The 21,347-nt window shown below is 54.6% G+C and overlaps 1 protein-coding gene across 1 annotated transcript in view; it reads left to right on the plus strand.

Moving 5' to 3' along the window:
• The window catches only part of CDH22 (cadherin 22, type 2), a 57,372-nt gene extending 46,704 nt beyond the window's left edge, over positions 1-10,668 (plus strand). The window contains exons 10-11 of the mRNA XM_010284425.1: positions 8,425-8,676; positions 10,133-10,668. Coding sequence (XP_010282727.1) covers positions 8,425-8,676; positions 10,133-10,668 — 788 coding nt within the window. The remainder of the gene's footprint in view (positions 1-8,424; positions 8,677-10,132) is intronic.
• Positions 10,669-21,347: the final 10,679 nt, after the last annotated feature.

Below are 21,347 nucleotides of genomic sequence, written 5' to 3' on the forward strand. Positions count from 1 at the left end.
CTCCTCTGTGTTTCCTGAGGCTCGTCCTGCCCTTTGGGAAATGCATCTGGGAAGGGCCCGTCTGTTCCTCTGGGAAGCCCTGGGGTTCTTTGCACCTCTGGGCTGAGGGGCTCCAGACAACTGGATCCCTGCCTGCTGCTGTAACCGATAGCAGTGCAGTGGAGGTACAATGCAGGTTTTGCTGGCTGAGCCCTGGCTGCTATTTGGCTTTGTGGACTGCAGGGTCAGGCTGCATTTGTGTGGATAATAACTGTCTAGAAAGGTAGTTATCAGGCTGCTTCCTATTTTTGACTGGTGTTTTAGGTGAATTTAGGTGCTGACTGCAGCAGTAAGTACAGCAGGGACCCTTGCAGATACTGGGATCTTCTCCAGCCAGACGTGCACTTACTTGACAAAGGGGCCAGCCATGTTGGAAGCCAGCAGACCACACTGAAATGCTTCTTTGTTTTGGTTGGGGTTTTTTTTAACCATTTTTTCCTCTGTTTTTGCAATTTCATCTGTCAAAAGTTTGATTTAGTTTGTTCTGAGCTTATCAGTGGAATCCTCTGCTGACATTAGATCCTGCTTGCTCAGTTTGGTTCAGTAATATCAGGGATAGTCAAAATGGAACCTCCGGCAAAAAGCTTCAGACATAATCATAGAAGGACTGATATTGCTTTGTGTTCTAAAAAGTGCAGGTGTCCCTGACCTGAGTCCCTCCCTCTGCACTCACAGGGCAGCTGTTCACAAGACCTTTCCTTCTTATCGTGTAAGCAAGTTTTAATCCTCTGCAAGATTTTGCCCCATGCCCAGTGATTAACTTCCTTCACTTTCTCTGAAGGACCTTATGAAAGCATGCTTAAGCGCACTGAGTTGCACCCTGGTGTCTGTCCCTACCCGGACCCCTCCAGAAGCTCCGAGGGCCCCAGGGCCATGCTCCCCACTCTCAGCCAGGATGTTTGCTGCAGCTGGGTTGCGATCCCAGAGCCATCACTGCTGCTCTGCCTGCCTGGCAGGAGGGACCTGGCCAGGAGTGGCTGGAGCTCAGTGGGGGCTGCTTTGCTGCCTGGCGCTGTGTGGGGGTTGCTCCCACTTCAGCAGCAGGGGTTCACCAGCAGCAACCTGAGAGCTGGTGTTGCAGGAGGGTGCAGGATGCAGGCTCGTGCACCACCGACCCTTTCCGACAGTCCGGCCGACTCTTCCAGAGCTGCTGCTCTCTTGAGTGGGACGAGGCTCTCTCGCTGCACAGGGTAATCCTTCTTGCTAAACGACCCCACAAACTTTGCATGTGGTGCAACATTGCATAAAATGAGTAAAAGCTGGCATCACCTCCTGCCTTCTGCTCTCAGGAAAACAAATGCTGTTGCTGCACGGTTATTCCCACGGTGTTTGGAGACCCTCCCAATTGCCAAGCAATGCTGTCTTCCACAGCAAGAGGAGGCAGCTGCCCGTGCAGTCGGAGACACCCCTCATTTCTAACGTGTGTGTATTTTAGTGTCACCTCCCTTCCTTTGATCCCTCCCCCCCCTCTCCTTTCTCCAGTTCATTGAGCACCCTGGCTGCATTTGCCTTTGCTCCCTCTCTCGTGGGTTCCCTTGCTGCATCCTCCTTTCTCCCCCGCATTGCCTTCCCCTCATGCGTTCACCCCTCTTGCACTTGTCTCTACTCCTCCATATAAATATCCGTGGTGACAAACTGCTACCACCAGCCCATCTGTTTCTTTGTACAAATTTGTAGCCAGTTTTGAAATGTGATTTATAAATATTGCTTTTGCAGCCAAGGAGTGACACTGATGGATGTCAGCACAGATGGATTCGCTAAGCTCTTGCTTAAATCCTTCTCTCTTTTGCTTTGCACTTAAGTTCCCTTGGCTCCTGCAAGGCAGCAGAAAGCCACCTCGGGAGGGTGACTTGTCCTGGGCACGGCAGGGACCAGCATCCACTCAGGAACACTCCCGTTACGGTTCGTCGGGCAGGGCGAGAGTCCCTGGCCATGGCAGGGCTGGCAGGTGGGGAGCCTGGGTGGCTGTGGCCAGCAGCGGGTTCGCTGTGTGCTGCCAGAGACGTGTCCGAGGCTCGGAGCTGGCCGCAGCGCAGAGGGGCTCCCTTGGGGGGGCTGCTGGGTGCGCCCCAGGGGGCAGGGGAGCGTGGGGGGTGGCTGCTCGGGCAGGCACCTTGCTGGCAGGACCGGCCCCGCAGGAGGCTGGGGAAGCAGGAGGAGTGAGAGTTGGTTGAAGTGCAGAGCCCCGTTACACGGGTGGGAGCAGAGCCTGGTGGGATAGCCCAGGGGGCCGGGAGAGGATGCTGAATGCTATCTAGGCTTTTCCAGGGCTCCTCGTGGATGGCGTGGAGGAAGCCTGTAGGGCTTAAGGGCAAGCCCAGAGTGATCGATGGGGCAGCCTGTCCACCAGGTGAACAGCTTGTGGAGTACCTGCTAGTAAGTGGGCAGATAGCAGTGGTCACAGGGCGGGTCTGCTGCAGCCCGATACTGCCACAATACAGTCACAACACTGCTGCTTGCCCGAGCCCCGCTGGGTCAGGCCCCACTGCAGCCAAAACTGCACAGAGTGGGGATGGCCCTTGCAAAGGGCCTGCGGTTAACGTCTGCAGCCCTGCTTGCCAGCGCCCAGCGGCACGCAGAGCTGCCTTGGCTTTGATGTGCCAGGTCAGAGCTACAAGAGCAAAAGGTACCCCAGCAGGAGACCTTGCATTAGCTGAATTATAGCTGATTTGCAGGACCCAGGCTTTTAGAAACGGTGCTGTTTCCTACTGGTATCTCCCTTTCCTTGCTTTTGCTCTGCCCAAGGGAGCGTTCAGGCACTTCCTAATTCATTGGACAAGGAATAAATACCATGTATGGTAACAACAGCTCTGATCCAGAAGGAAGATGCCCGGCAAATTAAGTGCTTAAAGGAAGAGGTAGAACTGGAAAAGCTGACCTCACCCAGGCCCAGTGGTGCCATTCCAAAGGCATTCATGCACCGTCCTCTGCCTCCTAACTTGCCTTTTGCTGGGTCTTTCTGGCCTAAGAAAATTGATTACAGAAGGATCAAAGGCAATTAAAGCCTGAAATCATGTTCTCCAAGAAATGTTAATTGTGTTGGAAGGGATGGTAGAAAACATCCAAGCCCAGCAACCTGGAAGGGATGCTAGATAATATGGAACGACACGTGGAGCTACTGACTCCAGAGCTCAAGGGCTGGGCAAGCAGATGTCTGAACTCTCTGCAGGTCTCATTAAGAGCATGTAATGGGTGATAGAAGATCTGAAGATCATAATCAAAAGCAAAGTGTTAGGATTTGAGGATTGCCTCAGGATAGAGGAAGCCTCCTCCAGCCCCACAGGGATGCCATTCTCAGCATGAGCAGCACAGATGCTGATCTGATGGGGGGATGAAAAAGAGCATTGAATCTCCATGGGGGCTAAGCAAAAGACAAATGAGCAGCAGTGATGCTGTGGCCTGGTACCCAGAGAAGTCTGGAGAAGGAAGAAGCAAAAGGGAAAAATCGGATTCTTTTCCTACCAGCTGCACCTGCCTGAGGCTGGATGGGGAGTCTGCTCCTTTTGGGCAGCTCTGGTGGCAGTGTGGCCGCGGGCCCAGCTGGGAGCCATGTGCGCCTCCGCAGAGCTGGCATGCCCAGGCACCGGAGCTGCAGAACAGATGCTGGAGAAGGGGAGGGCAGACGCTTACGGGGCCCTGGGAGTATGAGAGAGGGCACGGATATCGAAATCCAAACTGGAGGTAACTTGCTTGCTTCTGCTCTCCTAGCGCGTTCGAGGTTGAATTATGAGAAGGATTTATTAGTTCTGTCTTTGAAGCTGCCAAGAGCCTCTTTGGAGAGGGAGTCTGAGAGACTTAATTATTTTATTATTCCTAGTGATGTTATGCTACCACCAGAGTATATTGTGTTCCTAAACTTTCCTCTTACAGCAGTATTGACAGGTCCCTGCACACTCGACTCACATTGGTTTCTGCCTTGTCTGGTGACTTGCTCCTCAAAGCAGGCAGAGGTGCCATCTCCTGTCTGTCACGCGCGGTGATATGATGTGACATGGGATCACATCACTGTGTGGTCTGGGAGAGGGTGACATAGGAAACCTGCGGAGGAAATGTCAGTTTGTGTAGCAAGATGGCAATGATAATAAATTGTTCGGCTTGGGGCTTCAGAGGATGCATGGCACAACCTTTAGAGTGGTGTGACCATAGCACAAACTGCAACCTTGCAAAGACTGGACGGGAAAACCTAGGTGTGGAGATCCAAACTCATCTGTGCAGGAAAGCTGTGGATTAGTGTCTGCTCAAATTTCAGTACCACCTCCTGGGAAAAACTCCTCAACCTCGTGATCCCAAAAGTGGACTTCGCAGAAAGCTGCTACAGAAGAAGAGACACAAGAAGTTGCAGGGCCAGGCCTGTCTGGCTTTTCTTTGCAACAACTCTGGCTGTGCTAATTCAAACAAATGTACGCCAAGACACGCATCCTGAAGCAACTGCCTTGGGTCAGCTGTATGTAAAGAAACAACTGTACCAAGGGAAATTACATTGTTTTGTAGGAGGTTAATTTGGATACATTTTCCCAGGTCTGGGCAAAATTTTCTTCACTTCTATGGTCAAATAAATGACATTGTATGGCAGCAGTACTGCTTTTTCTGGAGTATTTCAGAAGGGAACACAGAAGTTGTTTGCAAGTAACAGGTTATAAACACCTGACAGAGAAAACATGTTTCCCCAGGGTGCCTGGGGAGCTGTGGGCACAGTGGGTGGGCAGCAGGTAGGCAGCCGGAGCTGTCTCAGTCCCTGGAGAGGGCTGGTCTCTGCCAGCCAGGGGTCTGGATGTCAGCCTTGGTGAGCAATGTCGTAGATGTAGACATGAAATTTCTGTGGATCTCCCTCCTGTAGGAAGTGCTCATGTTACCCTGTTCAAGAGAGAAAATGTAGTTTCATGATGTTTGAAATAGTGTTTTGTAGTTGTGATTTTTGTCTCTCTGCCTAGCACTGAGTTTTGGGTTACAGAGCAAGACCTCAGCCCCTTCCTGACCTGAGGTTTCTCAGAGCAGAGCTGTCTGTCATGCAGTTGATGTATTTAATTACTGGCTGCTTTATTTTGACTTTGTGGGGTCAGCAGTGAAAATATTTCTCCTTCTCGTACTTGGAGGTGAGGGGACGCGGCGGTGTAACACGCTATCTGAGCAGTCTCAGCTTAGCTGAGGTTAGCGGCTGCCTCTCTGTGACTTGCACACGCATTCTCCCTTGATTTCTGGAGACTGTTTCTAAAAATACAGTGTGCCTTGTGGCAGGTCCCTAACAGGAGCTGGAGCTGGCTGTAAACAGAAGGGGAGTCACCAGCCTTCTGCTGCATTTCCAGAGAGGTGAGGAGCTGGTGCTATGCCTACATTTACACAACACTAAAGGGGTGCTTGCCCCGGCGGCTGGGATCGCTCCCGAGCACAGCGTTTCATCAAACCTGGGCCAGAGGTGGGCTGAGCAGCACGTGGAGGTACAGGGCTGTGTGCACAGGGATCCTCCGAGCCAGGATCTGACCACGAGCTCAGGCTGGTTATTTGACTGGTATGATGGTGGCAGCAAAGGCAGCCTTCCTGGGCTGAGGGCCAGAGCCTTGCTCGCTCACAGCAAGTTGGTCTGTCCCGTTTGTCCTGTGGCTCCATCTCCACTGGATCCAGATGCCCAGGGATTTAGCTGGGCTAGCTAGGAGTTAGTCCTGGTCTCTTGCTGAGATGGTGCCATTAATGTTATTTATAGTTCTGGGCTATGCTGCAGCAAGCTGAGGGAGCAACACCAAATGAGATCTTGTTACCTTTGTGCAAATTATTAGCATAACAATAATTTTTTTTCATAGCTCATCCTTCGTAGGCAATAGGCAGCTTCTCAGCAGACTCTGCTGTCGGCAGGCTGCCGCACTTGCTTCAGCTTCGCTGCTGCCTGGGGGACTGGTGCTCCCCTGCTCTTCCTGACAGCTCTGCCAGGTTGCCTCTGCTGGTGCCGTGTGCTGCTCCAGGAGTCTCAGCTGAGGTGGCAGAGGTCCTGCCAGGTGGCTGCACAGGCAGAGGGTCGGTGGTCCCTGCCCCACATACAGAGAAGCCAGGCAGTGCCTGTGGTGCAGAACGATCGTGCTTTCTGCTGTGGGCAATCCCCTCCACAGGCTGGTGACACTGCAGCACTCGGATCACATCTGACTCAAAGCATGGGTTAGTGCTGGGTGCTGCAGGTGGAGTGCTGACATTGCATGCAGTATCTCCCTTCTTAGGCAAACTGTCCCCAGATCGACTTCTACAAGCATTTCCCTTATTGCTCTCTTCTGCTCTGTGCTTCTGAGGATGTTGCCTGCCTGAAGTCTGCTGCTGCAAGCAGGGATGAGTTGAGGTTACCTGGAAAATTCCCTTAATGGATAAAAGATGCTACATCCAAAGGAAGAGTTTTTTCTAGTAACCTGCAACACAGTTTGGTGTGCATGAATAAGATCTAGTTTTGAGTATTGCCCTTGTGGCACTCAGTGTAGCCTCCAAATGTTGGCTGGTGTGGCCTTCTCTCCAGTGTCCTTGCCTTTCCCACATTTTGCTCTTCAGAGCAGACCTGTGCTCTCAGGTGGACTGGAAGAGATGACTTTCACCCTGTCTCCTTTGTGCTGGAATCCCAGCTCTCCCCAGCTGGGGTGCCAGAGGCTTCACTCTCCCCAGGAACACGGCCGTATTCTGGCAACACAGAAAACTCTAGTGGGCCAAGTCCGGAAACCTGACGACACGAAGCAGCAATCTGCTATTTAGCACCATGAGTGCTGTTCTGGGCACAAGCCCGTGCACTGCTGCCGCCCCTCTGGGCACAGACTGCCCATCTCCCTCACTTCTGCTCCACTTGGCTCCAGCACAGGCTGGGTGGGCTTTGCCTCTGCGCCTGTGTGTCAGCACGGGGGCACCGATTGCCCCAGCTCCTCCTCTTCCAGACCGCCCTGAAGCAGAGACCAGCCCTCGCTTGGCCTTTGTTGGGGTTGGTTGCGCCAGTCCTGTGGGCAGGTCGTCTGTGCCTCTCTGTACTGGCAGAGCTGGGTGAGGGCTCAGGACCCTGCGCAAACCGCACTGCCCCCGGCCCTGGGCAGCCTGAGTGGGCAGAGGGGCTCTGTGCTCTGCTCTGCCCCGGCTGCCGTGCAGTGCCTCCGGATCTGCCCCGCTTCCCATCTGGCTGGTGGATCTTCCCTGTCCTGCAGCTCAGTGTGTGCCGGCCCCTCTGCTGTGCTCTTTGCTCACGCCCTGGCCCTGCCCTGCCCTGTGTGCTCCCATGCAGCACCCAATCCATACGGCAATTTCCACGGTGGCAGGCAGCCCGAGAGCCAGAATTAGAATAGATGTCTTTTCCGATCGAAGAGCTGATTGATACAGAAAGGGGCCAGTCCAGCATAAATCAGGTGCAATGAGGAGAGAGTCTGTAGACAGCAGCAACTTGCTGTGAGCGAGCCAATCTACGTTTTATTAGATAAAGACTGCAGACAGTCGGCAGCAACTTCTGACATCTGGCCACAATTGTTCAGCTACTATTCAATCCCTTCCTGCCCGCTTGCCTGCTGGCTGGCAGCGAGTAGCACACATGAGCAGGGAGCTGAGCTGATTTTCAGTCCCTGTTCCTACCCTCCCTGCTCCAGATTGTCTGGGCGCAGCTGCTGCTTGGGTTCATCTCTGGCACCGGGGCCCTAGAGGGTCCCATGAAGTGGCCGTGTTAATGGGATCGTAATGGGTTATTCTGTGCCGGCTGAGCCCCTGAAACTGGAGGGTTTGAGCAGATGGGGAGGAGGATGGCTGGCTTGCCTGGGAGGCTTGAAAGCAGCTCTGCCTTCTCCTTCAGAAGTTACAAAGGATCTTAGGGGTATTTGGCCCTCCAGCTGAGGCAGGACCCTTCACCCATGGCTCTTGTGTTTGGAAGCAGTAACTGCTCTTGCAAGTTCGGTGCCACATGCAGACCCCTGTCCACTCAGGTCTCCATGTCAGCAACTGATTTTTATCCTGATTCCTGTTCTGTGCCACTCTCAGAGGGTCTTCTGGAAAGTTTTTTCCCCTCTCTCTGCTCCAACTATGTTGTTTGTCAGCACAGTTCAGACACCTGTGTGCTGTTCCTCCTGTGTTGGGTTCACCGTGCCCTGGGCACACTGGTGGAGTGAGACACCAGGCTGGCCTCAAGGTGCCTGGCCAAGGAGCATGTGCTGGAGCAGAGCTCTCCACCTCTGGGTGCTTGAGCTGCTCAGGGGCTGAGGTGCAGGGGAGCCAAGAGCTGGCTCCCTGCTCCCCTATGATGGAGAGGAGGGAGGCCCCATCCCCTCTTTGGGCAGTTGCTGGAGCTGGCACATGAACAACTACTGATCATCTTGAGTATGGAGGAGCTCGCAGCGAGGTCTGGCAGTGCTCAGGGAGTGACTTTGCTGTGGGTTTACTTGTTCCCTGCAGACAACACGGCTGCGGTGCACACGCAGAGAATGGGCTTCAATCGCCAGGAGCAGGATGTGTACTTGCTCCCCATTTTGGTGGTGGACAGTGGCCCCCCAGCCCTCAGCAGCACGGGGACCCTGACCATCCGTGTCTGCGGCTGTGACAGCAACGGGGCCATCCAGTCCTGCAACAGCACAGCCTACGTCATGTCAGCTACACTGAGCCCCGGCGCACTCATCGCACTGCTGGTGTGCATCCTCATCCTGGTTGGTGAGTGCCCGCCTGTCCCCCAGCCTCCTCCTGTCCTGTCCTGTCTCCTCTCCATCCACCATCACACAAACAAGCACAGGCCATTGCTGTGGGCATTGTGCAGGCTCCTCTGCCAGCTATCTCCTTGCTGCTAGCTGCAGCATGGAGGGCAGGAAGCCTGGCCCCTGCCAGTGGGAGGCCGTCAGGGAAGCTCCCACATTTGCCCCAGCTCCTGCACGCTGGGCTCAGGTGGGCAGCCAGAGCAGGGCTCTCTGCACGCAGGCAGGCATGCTGCTGCCTGGTGGAGGCTGGAGAGCTGCTGGCTTGCTCCTCGCCTTGATGGGCAGGAGCCAAGAGCTGCTTGCTGGCTGCCATGCTGTGCCCACAGCAGGCATCTCACAGCGGGGGGGCGGTATCCCAGTGTGGTGGCCAAGGGCAGCAGGCATGGGGCAATCAGTTGCGCTCTTACCTCAGAGCGTTGGGAGGGTCAGCATTAGAGCATGCGTGAGCGTGTGGGCAGGACGCGGTGCTGGAGTGGATGTAAACCAGACCATTGCCCCAGTCGGGACCTGCACCCCGGGAATGCTGGTGGCTGGCACTGACACATTGGCAGTGTGTCACTTCTGCTGGGCCGCGACAGCACAGCGTGAAGGTGGAAGGGAAGAGTGGGCTTGTGTGTGCGTGGGAAGGGGCTCTGAGAGAGGGGTGTTGCAGTGCCCTCCGGTTTAGCATAGGGCAGTTGATGGATGCTGCTGCTGAAAGCCTTCCAGCATCAGTGCTCGCTCACATCTGGCTCCTGAGGGCTGCCCAGACATCTGTGGAAGCCAGCGCATTGTTCAGTGAAGTCTCCTCTCCTTGGCACATCTCTGCTCCCCATCTCCTGCTTTGTCTCCGTTTAGAAAACCCTTTCCCACAGGGTGCACTTTACACTGGTTTCATTTTCCAACGCAGTGCAAACAAATTTCTGCCTAATTGCCCAAACGAATAAAGTGCACATTGGTGCTTTAAAGGTGATGGGATGAATGGATGATGATCCAGGACACAGCTGCGGCTCATTGCTTAGGCTTTGTGCCATCTGCTCCACATTCACCCTCCTGACATTTGGCTGCTGCTGCGATTCATGCACCCCCTTTTCCTACTCATCTTCTGCAGAATCCATATGTTTGTCTGTCCAGCCATGCGTTCACCTTTCTGTCCCTCCTGTCTCAGCGGTCGTGCTGCATGGGAAAGGAAGCTCCCAGTCTGCACTGGAGCCTGGGCAAACCTCTCTCCAAGCCAGTGAAACAGCACAGCTGCTACTTGATGAGCCTGGCTGATAGGAACCAGCTGGCATGCCAGTGGTCTCGGCTGCGGGGCTCCCCGTGCTGGAGGGTGCTGTGCCTCTGCACTCTGCCGCCGAGCGTGGGCCATCCTCGCCCTGCGGGAGCGCAGCTTGCACAAGCCCCTGCACCCGTCTGACCGTCTCTTCCTTTCCCAGTGCTGGTTCTTCTGATCCTCACGCTGAAGCGACACCACAAAAGCCACCTGACATCTGAGGATGACGAGGACATGAGAGACAATGTCATCAAGTACAACGACGAAGGGGGTGGTGAGCAGGACACGGAGGCCTATGACATGTCAGCTCTGCGCAGTCTCTACGACTTCAGTGAGATCAAAGGCAGTGATGGAGTAGGGCCAGGAGAGGGGGGCCTGAGTGGAAACTCGGCCTCTGAGCTCCATGCCCTCCCGCAGTGGGTGCAGAGCCCAGACCTGGACTTCTCCGTGTTCAGAGACTATATCTGCAAGAAGGTGGAGCAGGCAGATGAGGACCTCTCTGTACCGCCCTACGACTCGTTCCAGACCTACGCCTTCGAGGGCTCAGACTCCCCCGTGCCCTCCCTGAGCTCCATCAACACCTGGTCCAGTGGCTCGGAGCAAGACTTCTCCTACCTGGGGGCCTGGGGGCCACGTTTCCGGCAGCTGGCAGCACTGTATGCTGGGCGCAGGGGCGAGGAGGACAGCGAGGAGTCCTAGTCGTCCCACCAACCCCCCATGAGGCTCCTGGCGCTTCCTTGAGCGGGGCTCCACGCCATGAGGGGACAGCGTGCGCCCCTGGCCGGGCTCCACAGCTGCTGGAGAGGGGCTGCACTGCGGGGCCGGGGAGCGCTGGGTGATGTGCTCCTCGGCCGCTGCCTCCTGTTCGGGGTGCCTCTGCACCCGCATGGTGAGCATGGAGTGCCCAAAGGAGCGACTGTGGCCATCGTCATCTCCTTAATACCAGTCTCCATTAAAGCACTACACATTAATTTAAGAAATAGAAAATCTAATTCAAGAGAGTTTGGAGGGGGTTTCTCCTCCACAAATTATCATTTAAATAGATCTGTTCAGTAAGCCCACTTCAGGAGAGGAAGAGCAAACTGGGACCCTTTTGTTGTCTAGATTGTTTTTGTCACTTGAGTCAGAGCATTTGAAGTGCTTTGATTTCTTTAAGAGCTTTCCTTGCAGAGGGAAACAAGCTTTTAACTTCTGTTCAGCTTTTTCCCCCTTACGTTCGCTCACTTTCTGGAGTCCCCCTTGTCTCTGTGCCTGGGCTCCTCGGCAGCGCTTGGCTGCTGGCACAGCGTTGGAGGGAGCGCGCCGCACTGGGGATGCATGTGCTGGATGTGGGCTCCAAGGTCACATCCTGCACAGAGCGACCGCTGCACCAGAGTTCGCTTCAAAACACACTTCGCCTCTAAGCTGCAATTGCTTCTCCGCTCTGTTCTTAGACCTTTCTTGTGGTTATCAAAGATGCTTGTGATTTGAAGGGGCTCGCTCCCGCCTTGCACAGCGGACTTTGTCTGCGAGGTCCTGATGTACCCCATGGCCCTGGTGACAGATGAGGACATCCTGTCCGCTGCCAAGGCACAGTGCTGTGGCCTGAGCCACAGAGCAGCCGCAGTGCTGGGGAATGCCGTCGGAGGGGCGTGGAGCGGCGCTCCCTGGGCCGGCTCTGCCAGGCCCTCGCGGCAGGCTGGGCCACGGTCTGCAGGGCTCTCGGCCAAGTGCTAGCTTTCTACTAAATGTCATGGGTTGCGTGGGGCAGAAAGCAGGACATCAGCATTTCCAGGCCTTCAGTGGTGGGGGAGAGCTGCGTCCCAGCTTAGAGGACCATGCTGTAGGGTGCAAGAGAACCCCAGCCCCCTGGTTTGGAGGGGTAATTCCTGTCTACACCCAGCTGACAGCAAAGCGTCACCACTGGCAATAGAAAAGCCATCCCCAGGACATGCGCGTAAGGCCAGATCCTGCTGGCACTGCTGCGCGGATGAGCTGGTTGCCGCAGGCTGGGCAGTGGGTCTGTGACACCTCGGGGTACCCAGGGTGTCCCCACCCTGGCACAGTACCCTGCAAGAAACCAGTATGAGCTCCCGCAGCAGGACTGCCTTTGCACGGAATCTGTGGTTTCGGGAGGCGGGTCAGAAGGCCGGCAGGATGTGCCATTGCTCCTCGGGCTGCAGATGATGCTGGAGGAATGCGCTCAGTGCCCTGCGCCCTTCCAGCCTGCTAACTTCCCCTGGGGTAGATTGAGCAGCACGTTGAGCAACGTCCTCAGGCAGCTTCTCAGGCCGTGCTGGCTAATGCAAGTTCCTTATCTGTTCATGTTGGAAAAAAATCAATTATATCATTGATAGGTAACTGATAAGGTCTCCCAAGGCCTGACACATTCAAGGCTTGTCATTGGGTTTGTCCTTTTAGTTTAGCCACAGACCGTGTTTTCTCTCCTTGGGGAAGGTTTAACTGTAAATGTATGTGCGTGTTCATTTTTTACTGTGTTTTGCTTCTCGGCTGCTGGTGTCGGTCCTTTGGCTGCAGCACAAGACCTGGCAGTGGAAAGGGGCAGGACACATCTTTGGCAACGGCTTCTGCCCTCAGCTGCTCCTGACCATTGCTGCCACGTCTGCCCACGCGGGAGCTGCAGCTTAGCTTTCACGCTGGGACCAGGAGCTGCTCGCTTCTCAGGGTCTCTCTGGTCCCTCACCAAGGAGACAGCAGGCGCCTGCTGCTGGCACCCAAGCCCCAGCATGCGGCTGGTTCACTGTGATGATGCTGGGGAGGCAGTGGGGCCAACGGGCTGCTTAGCACCGGCCCTCGAGTGCGGGCTCTGGCCATGCCACCTCAGGTGGGTGATGCCCCGCACCCCAGAGCAGGAGAATACAGAAAGCCCTCTCTTTCCTCAGGAACGTGTTTGTGTTTTCCCTCTGGGCTCAAGAGCTGTGCCCGAGCCCCTCTGGAGCTGGCCCTTCCTCTAGCGAAAGTGTTGTGCAATAGCAGGGCTCTGTCCACAGGAGATGGGGTCTGAAAAGGGTACGTGTTTAGCAACCCTCCCACTGGGTTATCCCCCATCCCCAACCACCCAGTCCTCCCCAGCACGCATGCACGCACGCTTGCGTTTTAATTCCTATCCCACACGTAAATGCAGGAGGAGCGGGGTGTGGAGCAAGCCTGCTGCTCTGTGTGCCGCTGCCCCGCGGTCCCTGTCCACCCGCACCCAGCAGGAGGAGCTGGCAGCTGCCACAATGTCTGATGGAGTCACTTTGGTTTTCTTTCTCTACCCAATCAAATTAGGAGGTTGATTTCCTCATCCTTGTTATTTTTGCAAGGTCTTTCTAGGACCTGGAAATAAATTATTTCCTTGTCGTCTAACCTGAGTCTTATTTGTTTATTTTGTCTTGTTTCATTTCCCTTTGTTGCACTGTCAACGTGGTCCCACCAGCACCTTCCAGAGGGACCGGGCTGGCTGTCCTGCTGGCGGGATGGGCAGCAGCACAGCCCGGTGTAGCGTGTTCCCTGCCATTAGCTGGTAGCCAAACCACTTGCCTCCGGCAGCATGTACCCACTAGCAGGATGCTGCTTCCCTGGCTTCTTCCCATTTTTCATTGAAATGTTCATCAGAAAAAGCTCCTTCAAGAGAAGGGTCATTCTTTTCTGTCTGAATTTGAAGGAAATGATGGAAAAAAAATGCACTTGGGTTTCTCCGTCCCTTCAGGAGGAGAAAATCGGGTTGTATTTTGAATGGCACAAGGTGCTGGGTGTGTGCTCCAGGCTGGTTGTAGTGCCTGTCCATGTCTGCTCCCAGCAGGAGCCACCCAGCACTGGGGTCCAGCGTCTGAGCTGCTGCACCTGGGCGCAGGCTCATCAGCGTGGCCCCAGAAGCACTGCCCCCATGGGAGGGCGGCAGCAGCTTGTCCTGCGAGAGGGTCGTTGTTAACTTTGTCCTGCAGAACAACGGCAGAAAGAACAAGAGGCAAACTGCACGCTAAGCAACAAAAGAAAGTCTGATGATGCATCCTCATGATCTTCCTGTCATGATCTTCTGTCTTAGCCAACAGAGTTCCTTAACGTTCTTTAAAAAGTGCATCTTTAATGTTGTTTTCTTGAAGTCACAGACAGCCTCATAGCTGACCAGACGATCACTCACAAGCACGGATCCTGGTCATGTACTTCTTCCCAGCTTCAATATAGCTGGGCATTGTCAATGGGTTTTGTTACCATGACCTGTTCTCATCTTGGTAATGGCATGTATTATGGCAGCGTTCAGTGACTGGCTGCAGAAAAAAAAACCTTCATACTCAGTTTTAATACTGAAATGATGCAAATAAATGATACTGTAGCCTGACCAGAAAAATTAATTGCTGGTGGTTTTGTTGATGGCAAGATCAAGAAACGATCAGGGAATGATCAACGTGCTAATGGCAAATAAGCATGAAACTCTGAGGGCCCTGGAAGCCTCGTCAATGCGTGCAGCTGCAAATGTTCTGGCACCCATTGGTGGTGGCAGCACACTGAGGGCTGGATATGGCACAGAGCAGCTGGCCAGCACAGAGAAAGGGTGACGTGCGCTAAATTCTGTGGTGGCATCAATGTAGGTCAGCAGATAGCACAGGCAGAATTTAAACCTCTATAAAGTGACAGTCATTTAAATAGCATCTTGCAGCCCTCGCTCTGAAACAAGCCAATTGATCCCTGAGGTCTTTAAGCATTTCTGTATCCTTCACCATCCCCGTGCATCCGGTCCCATCCTGCTCCCTTGATTATTCACTAAATGTTACGGAAGAAGCGTCTGGTGACCTTTGACGACAGCAGTTAGTAGGATGCTGTAACACAAGGGAGGAGTCTTAAGGCTGGAGGGTTTTTCAGACATGCAAGGTGTACTGCCAGACCTCAATGTACACACTATTTTTCTTTTCACAGTTGCAGCAAGTGCCTCGGTAGCTGCCAGCCTTGAGAAGGCCATTTTGCACGCAAGTGTGTTGGCAGTGCACTCGCTGTATGCTCCACCAGTTCTGGACACACTGGCCAGATGCTGTTTGCAGAGAGTTACTGATGGTTGCTGTGTGCTTGCACCCTGGCTTTTCAGCCCAGGATCTTGAAAACCAGAGCTCTCATGTTCCAGCTGCAGCCAGCACAGAGATGTGCTCTCTTGGAATCCTGCTGTCCAACTTCAGGCACTCAAACAAACAGCCTAGTTATCTTGGGACTCTGGGGATCAGGTGAGCTGGATTGTCCTCGGAACTCCCCATTGACAGAGGAAGCACCTGCAGTTCGTCTTCTCCTAATAAAGGAGGTAACAAGTGCCTAGCATTGAGTGTGATGAGCCTGGGCCATGCAGAAGGATTTGCTTCTTGATATTGTGGAGGAATGGAGAGAGCTCAAAGCAACAAATTGCCAGCCAGAACCAGACCCTTAACTACAAAAGAGGAGGATTATTGAGAGCTCTGATTGCAGAAGCATCTTTTGTGAAGATGTTTTAAGAGCTCCATGCTCCCTCAACACAGACCCTTTTGAGCAAATATTTCTATAGCAACTTCTCTCTGACAGTTGCACAGCAGCCTCTGGCTCCTTGCAGGGCAGGGCAAAGGCAGTTTGATCTCCGCCTTGCTTCTGCAGGAGAGGGATGCCATCCAGAGGGACCTGGACAAGCTCGAGGAATGGGCCTGTGTGAACCTCATGAGGTTTAACAAGGCCAAGTGCAGGGTCCTGCGCCTGGGTCAGGGCAACCCCCGGTATTAGTACAGGTTGGGGGATGAAGGGATGGAGAACAGCCCTGCTGAGAAGGACTTGGGGGTCCTGGTGGATGAAAAGCTGGACATGAGCCGTCAATGTGCGCTCGCAGCCCAGAAGCCAACCATGTCCTGGGCTGCACCCAAAGCCGCGTGGCCAGCAGGGCAAGGCGGAGGGGGATTCTGCCCCTCTGCTCCACTCTGGGGAGACCCCCCTGCAGTGCTGTGTCCAGCTCTGGAGCCCTCGGCACGGGAGAGACATGGACCTGCTGGAGCAGGGCCAGAGGAGGCCCCAGCAATGCTCCGAGGGCTGGAACAGCTCTGCTGGGAGGACAGGCTGGGAGAGCTGGGGGGGCTCAGCCTGGAGCAGAGAAGGCTCCGGGGAGACCTTATTGCAGCCGGCCAGGACTTCAAGGGGTCTTATAAGAAAGCTGGGGACAGACTTTTAGCAGGGCCTGTTGTGATAGGACAAGGGGTAATGGTTTTAAACTAAAAGAGTGTTGATTTAGACTAGGTATAAGGAAGAAATTCTTCACCATGAGGGTGGTGAAGCCCTGGCACAGGTTGCCCAGAGAGGTGGGAGATGCCCCATCCCTGAAAACATTCGAGGTCAGGGCTCTGAGCAACCTGCTCTAGTTGAAGATGTCCCTGCTCGTTGCAGGAGGGTTGGACTAGATGGCCTTTAAAGGTCTCCTCCAACGCAAACTATTCTATGATTCTGTGAAGCCAGTCCTGCTCTGCAGACTGGTGTCCAGTGACAGGACTGTCTCAGATCCAGGGGCTGATCTGGTGGGCTAAGGCAAACCCAGGGGCTGCTCTGCTGGCAAGTGTGAAGATGCTTCTTCCAGGTCAGTTTTCTCACATCAGAGACAGCCCCAGGGGTGTGGAGCACCCAGCACCATGGGCCAAGGGCTCCCAGCTCGTTAACGATGCCCGCATTTGTCCGCGTGGAGCGGGGCACTGGGTGCACAGAACAGGCAGTCGCCGGGCAGAGCGGGCTCCTGTAGGAGCACAGCAGGTGTGTGTGGAGGTGGCTGCTGCATGCTCAGAAGGTGATGGCAGCAGTGGGATCCTGGCCGTGCTGTGCCGTGCGTGCTGACACCTGCAGCTTCATGTGTTCCTTTGCTGGAAGGAAGTCTGCTGCGGCCAGCTGCTTTGCAGTAGCAGAGCGGGGCAGCTCCAGTGGTGCTGCATTGTCCAGCGTTTTTGGCAAAGAGCAGCCGCTCCCTGGGTGCTCTGGCTGCCACGGTGCTCCACATCTTTCCATAGGGCTCCTGGCACCTGTGCGCCAGTCATCCTCTCACCACCCCCCTCCGAGGCTGAAGCACGACCCTCGCCGTATGGGATGCAGCCAGCAGCTGTCTGCTGGCGGAGGACAGTGGCATTTGCCACTATCGCATTCTGAACGAGTCCTGCAAGATTGGTGCCCCCGTGCTATGACGGCAGCTGGATGCTGCAGCTCCACTCCTGGCCCCAGCACAGAGATGCTGCAGTGGTCACCTCTAACGCCTTCGCCCTGAGCCGCGGCGAGCTCTAGCAGGCAAGGCGCCCAAGCCTCCTCCAGAGTTATTTACAAAAGATGGATGTGATCTGCTGGGATCATTAAGGGGAAATGAAAAAAGGGCAGTGACATCTGCACCCCCAGGAGAAAAATACATCTCTGGTAACTGAGTGCAAGCAAGGCCATGTAAGCTTCCGCCTCCCGCTCGTGTTGGTAACATGCTGCTCAGGAAGGTGATTGCTTCTCCCCCATATCCCCCAAGAAAGCTGCTCTGTCACCAGAAAGCTGACTCCTGTAACCACCTCTGCCACAGCGAACATCACAGCTCCCCGCGTCCTTTCATTTACCAAGCCCTTGAGCTTCCTTTAGGGTTGGTATCAGACTCTCACTGCTCAGCATAATCTCAATTTTGCATCTCTGCTCTGTGTGCTCAGTGCAAAGACAGCAGCTGTGTCTTGTTAGGGGTTTCATGCTGTGCCATGGTGCTCCAATTTGTGCTCTCTCCTTGCTGTGGCTCTGCCGCCTCTGAGCCCATCCCGGCAGCATTTCCAGCATCCCAGCGGTGACCTAGGCTTGTGGTCTGCAGTAGCAGCTATTCCTCCCTGCTCACTCTCCGGGGCAGGAGCGGAGTTTCCAGGCAGCTGTCATGGCTATGTGTTGCCACAGCCAGAGAAGTTAGAGAGAAACAAAATCATTGAATTTTACTTGGCCTTGGAATCTCTCTCCTGGGCAGTCAGTCAGTGGGGCTGAAATCTCCCCCTCGCCTTGCTGAGCACGCCAGGGCAGTGCGGTGGAGAATGGACATTCCTGATACCTGGCAGAACTGCTTCCCGCTCAGGACACCGGTGCCGTGCAGAGTGGCCAGGATGGCTCTCAGCTACTCACACATCCCAGCCTGGGCTTTCTCCCAGCCCCATCATCCTTTTCCAGATAAGCGTGGATTTAATGGCTGTTCTTCAAATCCTTAGGGAAGGACGTTGGGCTTTGCAAAGCTGGATCCAACACAGGTGGGCAGAGTCTGAAGCAGCTGGGATGTGCAGCCATTGTACCAACACGGCAAAGCAAAACCTGGGGGCCCCTGTGCAATAATTGCACAGCCCCGGCTTTATAAAGGGCCTTAGTCCAGCCTGCCCTCACCACCGCCCTCACCAATGCTGGAACCCAGGTCCAGGGGGTCAGCATCTGGCAATTAATGTCATGACATCGGGCAGCAAGGAAGGGTAAAAATGGGAGTGGGAGCCAAGTGCCTCAGCATTTGCCTCTCCTGGGTTGTGCAGCGTGGCACGCTGCCCATCCGCCTCCTGCTAGTGCGCTTGCCAATCGTTTGTGGTTAGGATGCCAAGCGGTTGTTCTTAGACATCCCTCATCTATTGCCAGCGACAGCAAGTGTTTGTGGCTCGGGGATTGTTAACTGCCCTGTCCAGCTACACTCCGGTTTTATGGACATATTTTTCATCTGTCTCCATCGCTGCTGTGGAGCAGCTGCTCAGGTGAGCATGAATTAGTCCAGCTGCTCTCTGGGAGGAGCAGACACCAGCCATTCCTAAGCAGAATGCATCCCCTTAGCCGGTGTTTTAACCATGGTAATTGGAGAAGTTTTAATCCCTCTTCTGCTGGGGGAAGCACACATTGCTAACAGAAACGATCCACCCTGACTTATCCCCAGCTGAGTCAGCCTACAGCAGCTTCCTCTGCGGTCAGAAGTCACTCACCTTTAGCCAGGAACCAGGCAGCTGTTGAAATCCCTTCACATTGCATGCAAATCAGGCATTGAAAATACTCATTACAGCCAACATGACACGCCTTCATTATTCCAGAATAACTGTCTGAAAGGCTCAGCTCGCAGCACAAACTTCTCTTGGTGCAGAAATGTGATAAAAAGCAAACAGGAAGTGCAATCAATGCTTGTAATCCCTTTAAATAAAAAGGTACTTGCTAGTAGCTGCCAACATCTTTAAAAAGCTGTGATTTCCCTGGAGAGAGCCCTTATCAGCTATGACTGCATGTCATTCTGGCTGTCTGTCAATCCATCAGACTTCAGTGCCACTGACATTAAGGAGCCAGGCGTTAAGATTATCACATTTAGCCGTAATGTAGCACAGATTGTGTTGACATTTGGAAAGTATTCCACCACAGGAGCCATTTGACTTCAATACTTCCTTCCCAAAGAAAAAAATGCTTTGAAGTATTTCAGGGAGGGAGCCTGCTCTCCCCGCAGGGTGCCGGATGGCCTTGCCACCCTGCCGTCGCGGTGAGCAGCAGGCGGGTGAGGGCGCCCGGCTGTGATGATCGCGAGCAGGAGCTCACACCGGTGCACGCCGGTGACGCAGCGGCCGGCCCTGGCTCCAAGGCGGCTGCCAGGCGGCGGAAAGCTTCCTCCGGAGCCCCTCCGCACAGCTCTCCCGCAGCGCTTGTCCGGCTACAGCTCGCTTTGGCAGTTCAGCTCCCAGAGCTGCTGCCCAGCCCTAGGCCGGCAGCGGGGGCTGCTGCCTGGGAAGGCTGCTCTCCAATTCCTTCTGCTGCAGCTGGCATGAAGCACACCTGTACCTTCGTTAGCTGATGAGGCATCCCCGGTGCTCGCCTTGGGCAGCACCAGGAGAGCAGCGCCCGGTGCGCACACCACGCGGACAAGGGCTCCTTCCCTCCTCCTGGCACACCTTCTCCGGGAAGACCTCAGCTCCTCCTGCAGTGGAGAGGGGGATATTCCAGGACATGCGCTGGGGGGAGGCTAGGCCATAGAAACAATGGCAAATGACCTGAAATGAACCGATTCATCTCTTTAAATAACTGTGAAACCATTTTCCAGAAAAAGTTAATCTACTCTAAATGGCTCTGGTGCTTTTCCTGGGCTCCAATCAATATGTGGTCGCTTGCTTTTCATGTGTAATTCACAGTAATTGCAAAAGAGCATTTTCTGAAGAAAATGACATTCTGCAAGCAGAAATGCAAAGAGACACTGGGACCAATTAGCTTTAAATCCCAGAACAAAGCATGCTGTCGGATGCATGGGCGAGCAGGAGGTGCATAGCTCGCTGTCCTGCGTTCCTCTCCAGGAAGCCACTGGAGATGCTGGAGCGTGTTATGTCCAGCCAGCTTGCTCAGGAGCCTCTGCTGTTCCAGGTCTGGCTGCAGGGACCCTGGCCTGTGGACACCCAGCCCACCAGCTGCAGAGAGAAGGTGACTGCAGGATTACAAGGTTAGGCAGAGACACATCCCTTTCCTGCCACCAGAGCAACAGGACATTACTGGGACCAGGGAGCAGCTGTGCTCCCCTTCCAGGCTGTCCTGTCCAGGGCCGCACAGACCCAGCGCTGCCTCTGCACAGCAACACTCTCCCATCACTCTGGGCTGCTGTGGTCTGGGATGGGCTCCTGTGTGAAAAGCCGATGTAGCCCAGCCACAGGTCAGATCCCCAGGTCTGATCCCCAGGTCTGTCCTATCCCCTTCATCTCTCGCTTAGGTTTGCATTTGCTGGGTTTGCCACATCCTTGCCCAGCCTGCTAGCACGTGCCCACACAGCTGGCTCTTGGTCCACGCCACCCCCGGGGCTGAGGAGGGCTGGCGTGGGGCAGACAGGGAGGCAGACAGGCAGACGGGTGGACAGGCACATGTCCCCAGCAGGGCAGAGCTTCTCCAAGGCTGCCCAACATGGGGTGCCGAGGTCCTGCCCAGCCTCGCGCCGTGGCTGCCTGACAGGAGGACGGGTACCCCCTTCCAAGGAGTCCATTGCTTGTCCATCATCTGCTGTAAAACCAGAACATCATTTTCCAGGATGTCATTCTAATTCTAGTGGGAAAGCTTATTACTTGTGATTTACTCAGAAAAAAGCCTGATGACTTATGACTGTGCCTGTGGGCTTGCCCATCAATCCATCACAGGGGCTGCAGGTGGACTCTCCACAGGGCAGAGGGAGCGCTGCGTGGGGACCGAGGTGAGTTCGGCACCGTGATTGACATGCTGCTTTTACCATCCTTAAAGCCTCTGACATATTCCTTTTGGCTCGGTGCAGATCTGCACTGCTGAGCTCCAGCACAAATGTCATTAAAACATGTTCTACCCATGGTACCTATAAATAATTTAGGTAGCAGGTCTGCGCTAAGCTCTGTGCTTGCAGCTTTCTGCTCCTCCAGTGAGGAAGCCGGGGAAGATGACCTTTCCTTCTTCCATTTACC

This window comes from Phaethon lepturus, unplaced genomic scaffold, assembly GCF_000687285.1.
Source record: "Phaethon lepturus isolate BGI_N335 unplaced genomic scaffold, ASM68728v1 scaffold4363, whole genome shotgun sequence".
NCBI lineage: Eukaryota > Metazoa > Chordata > Aves > Phaethontiformes > Phaethontidae > Phaethon > Phaethon lepturus.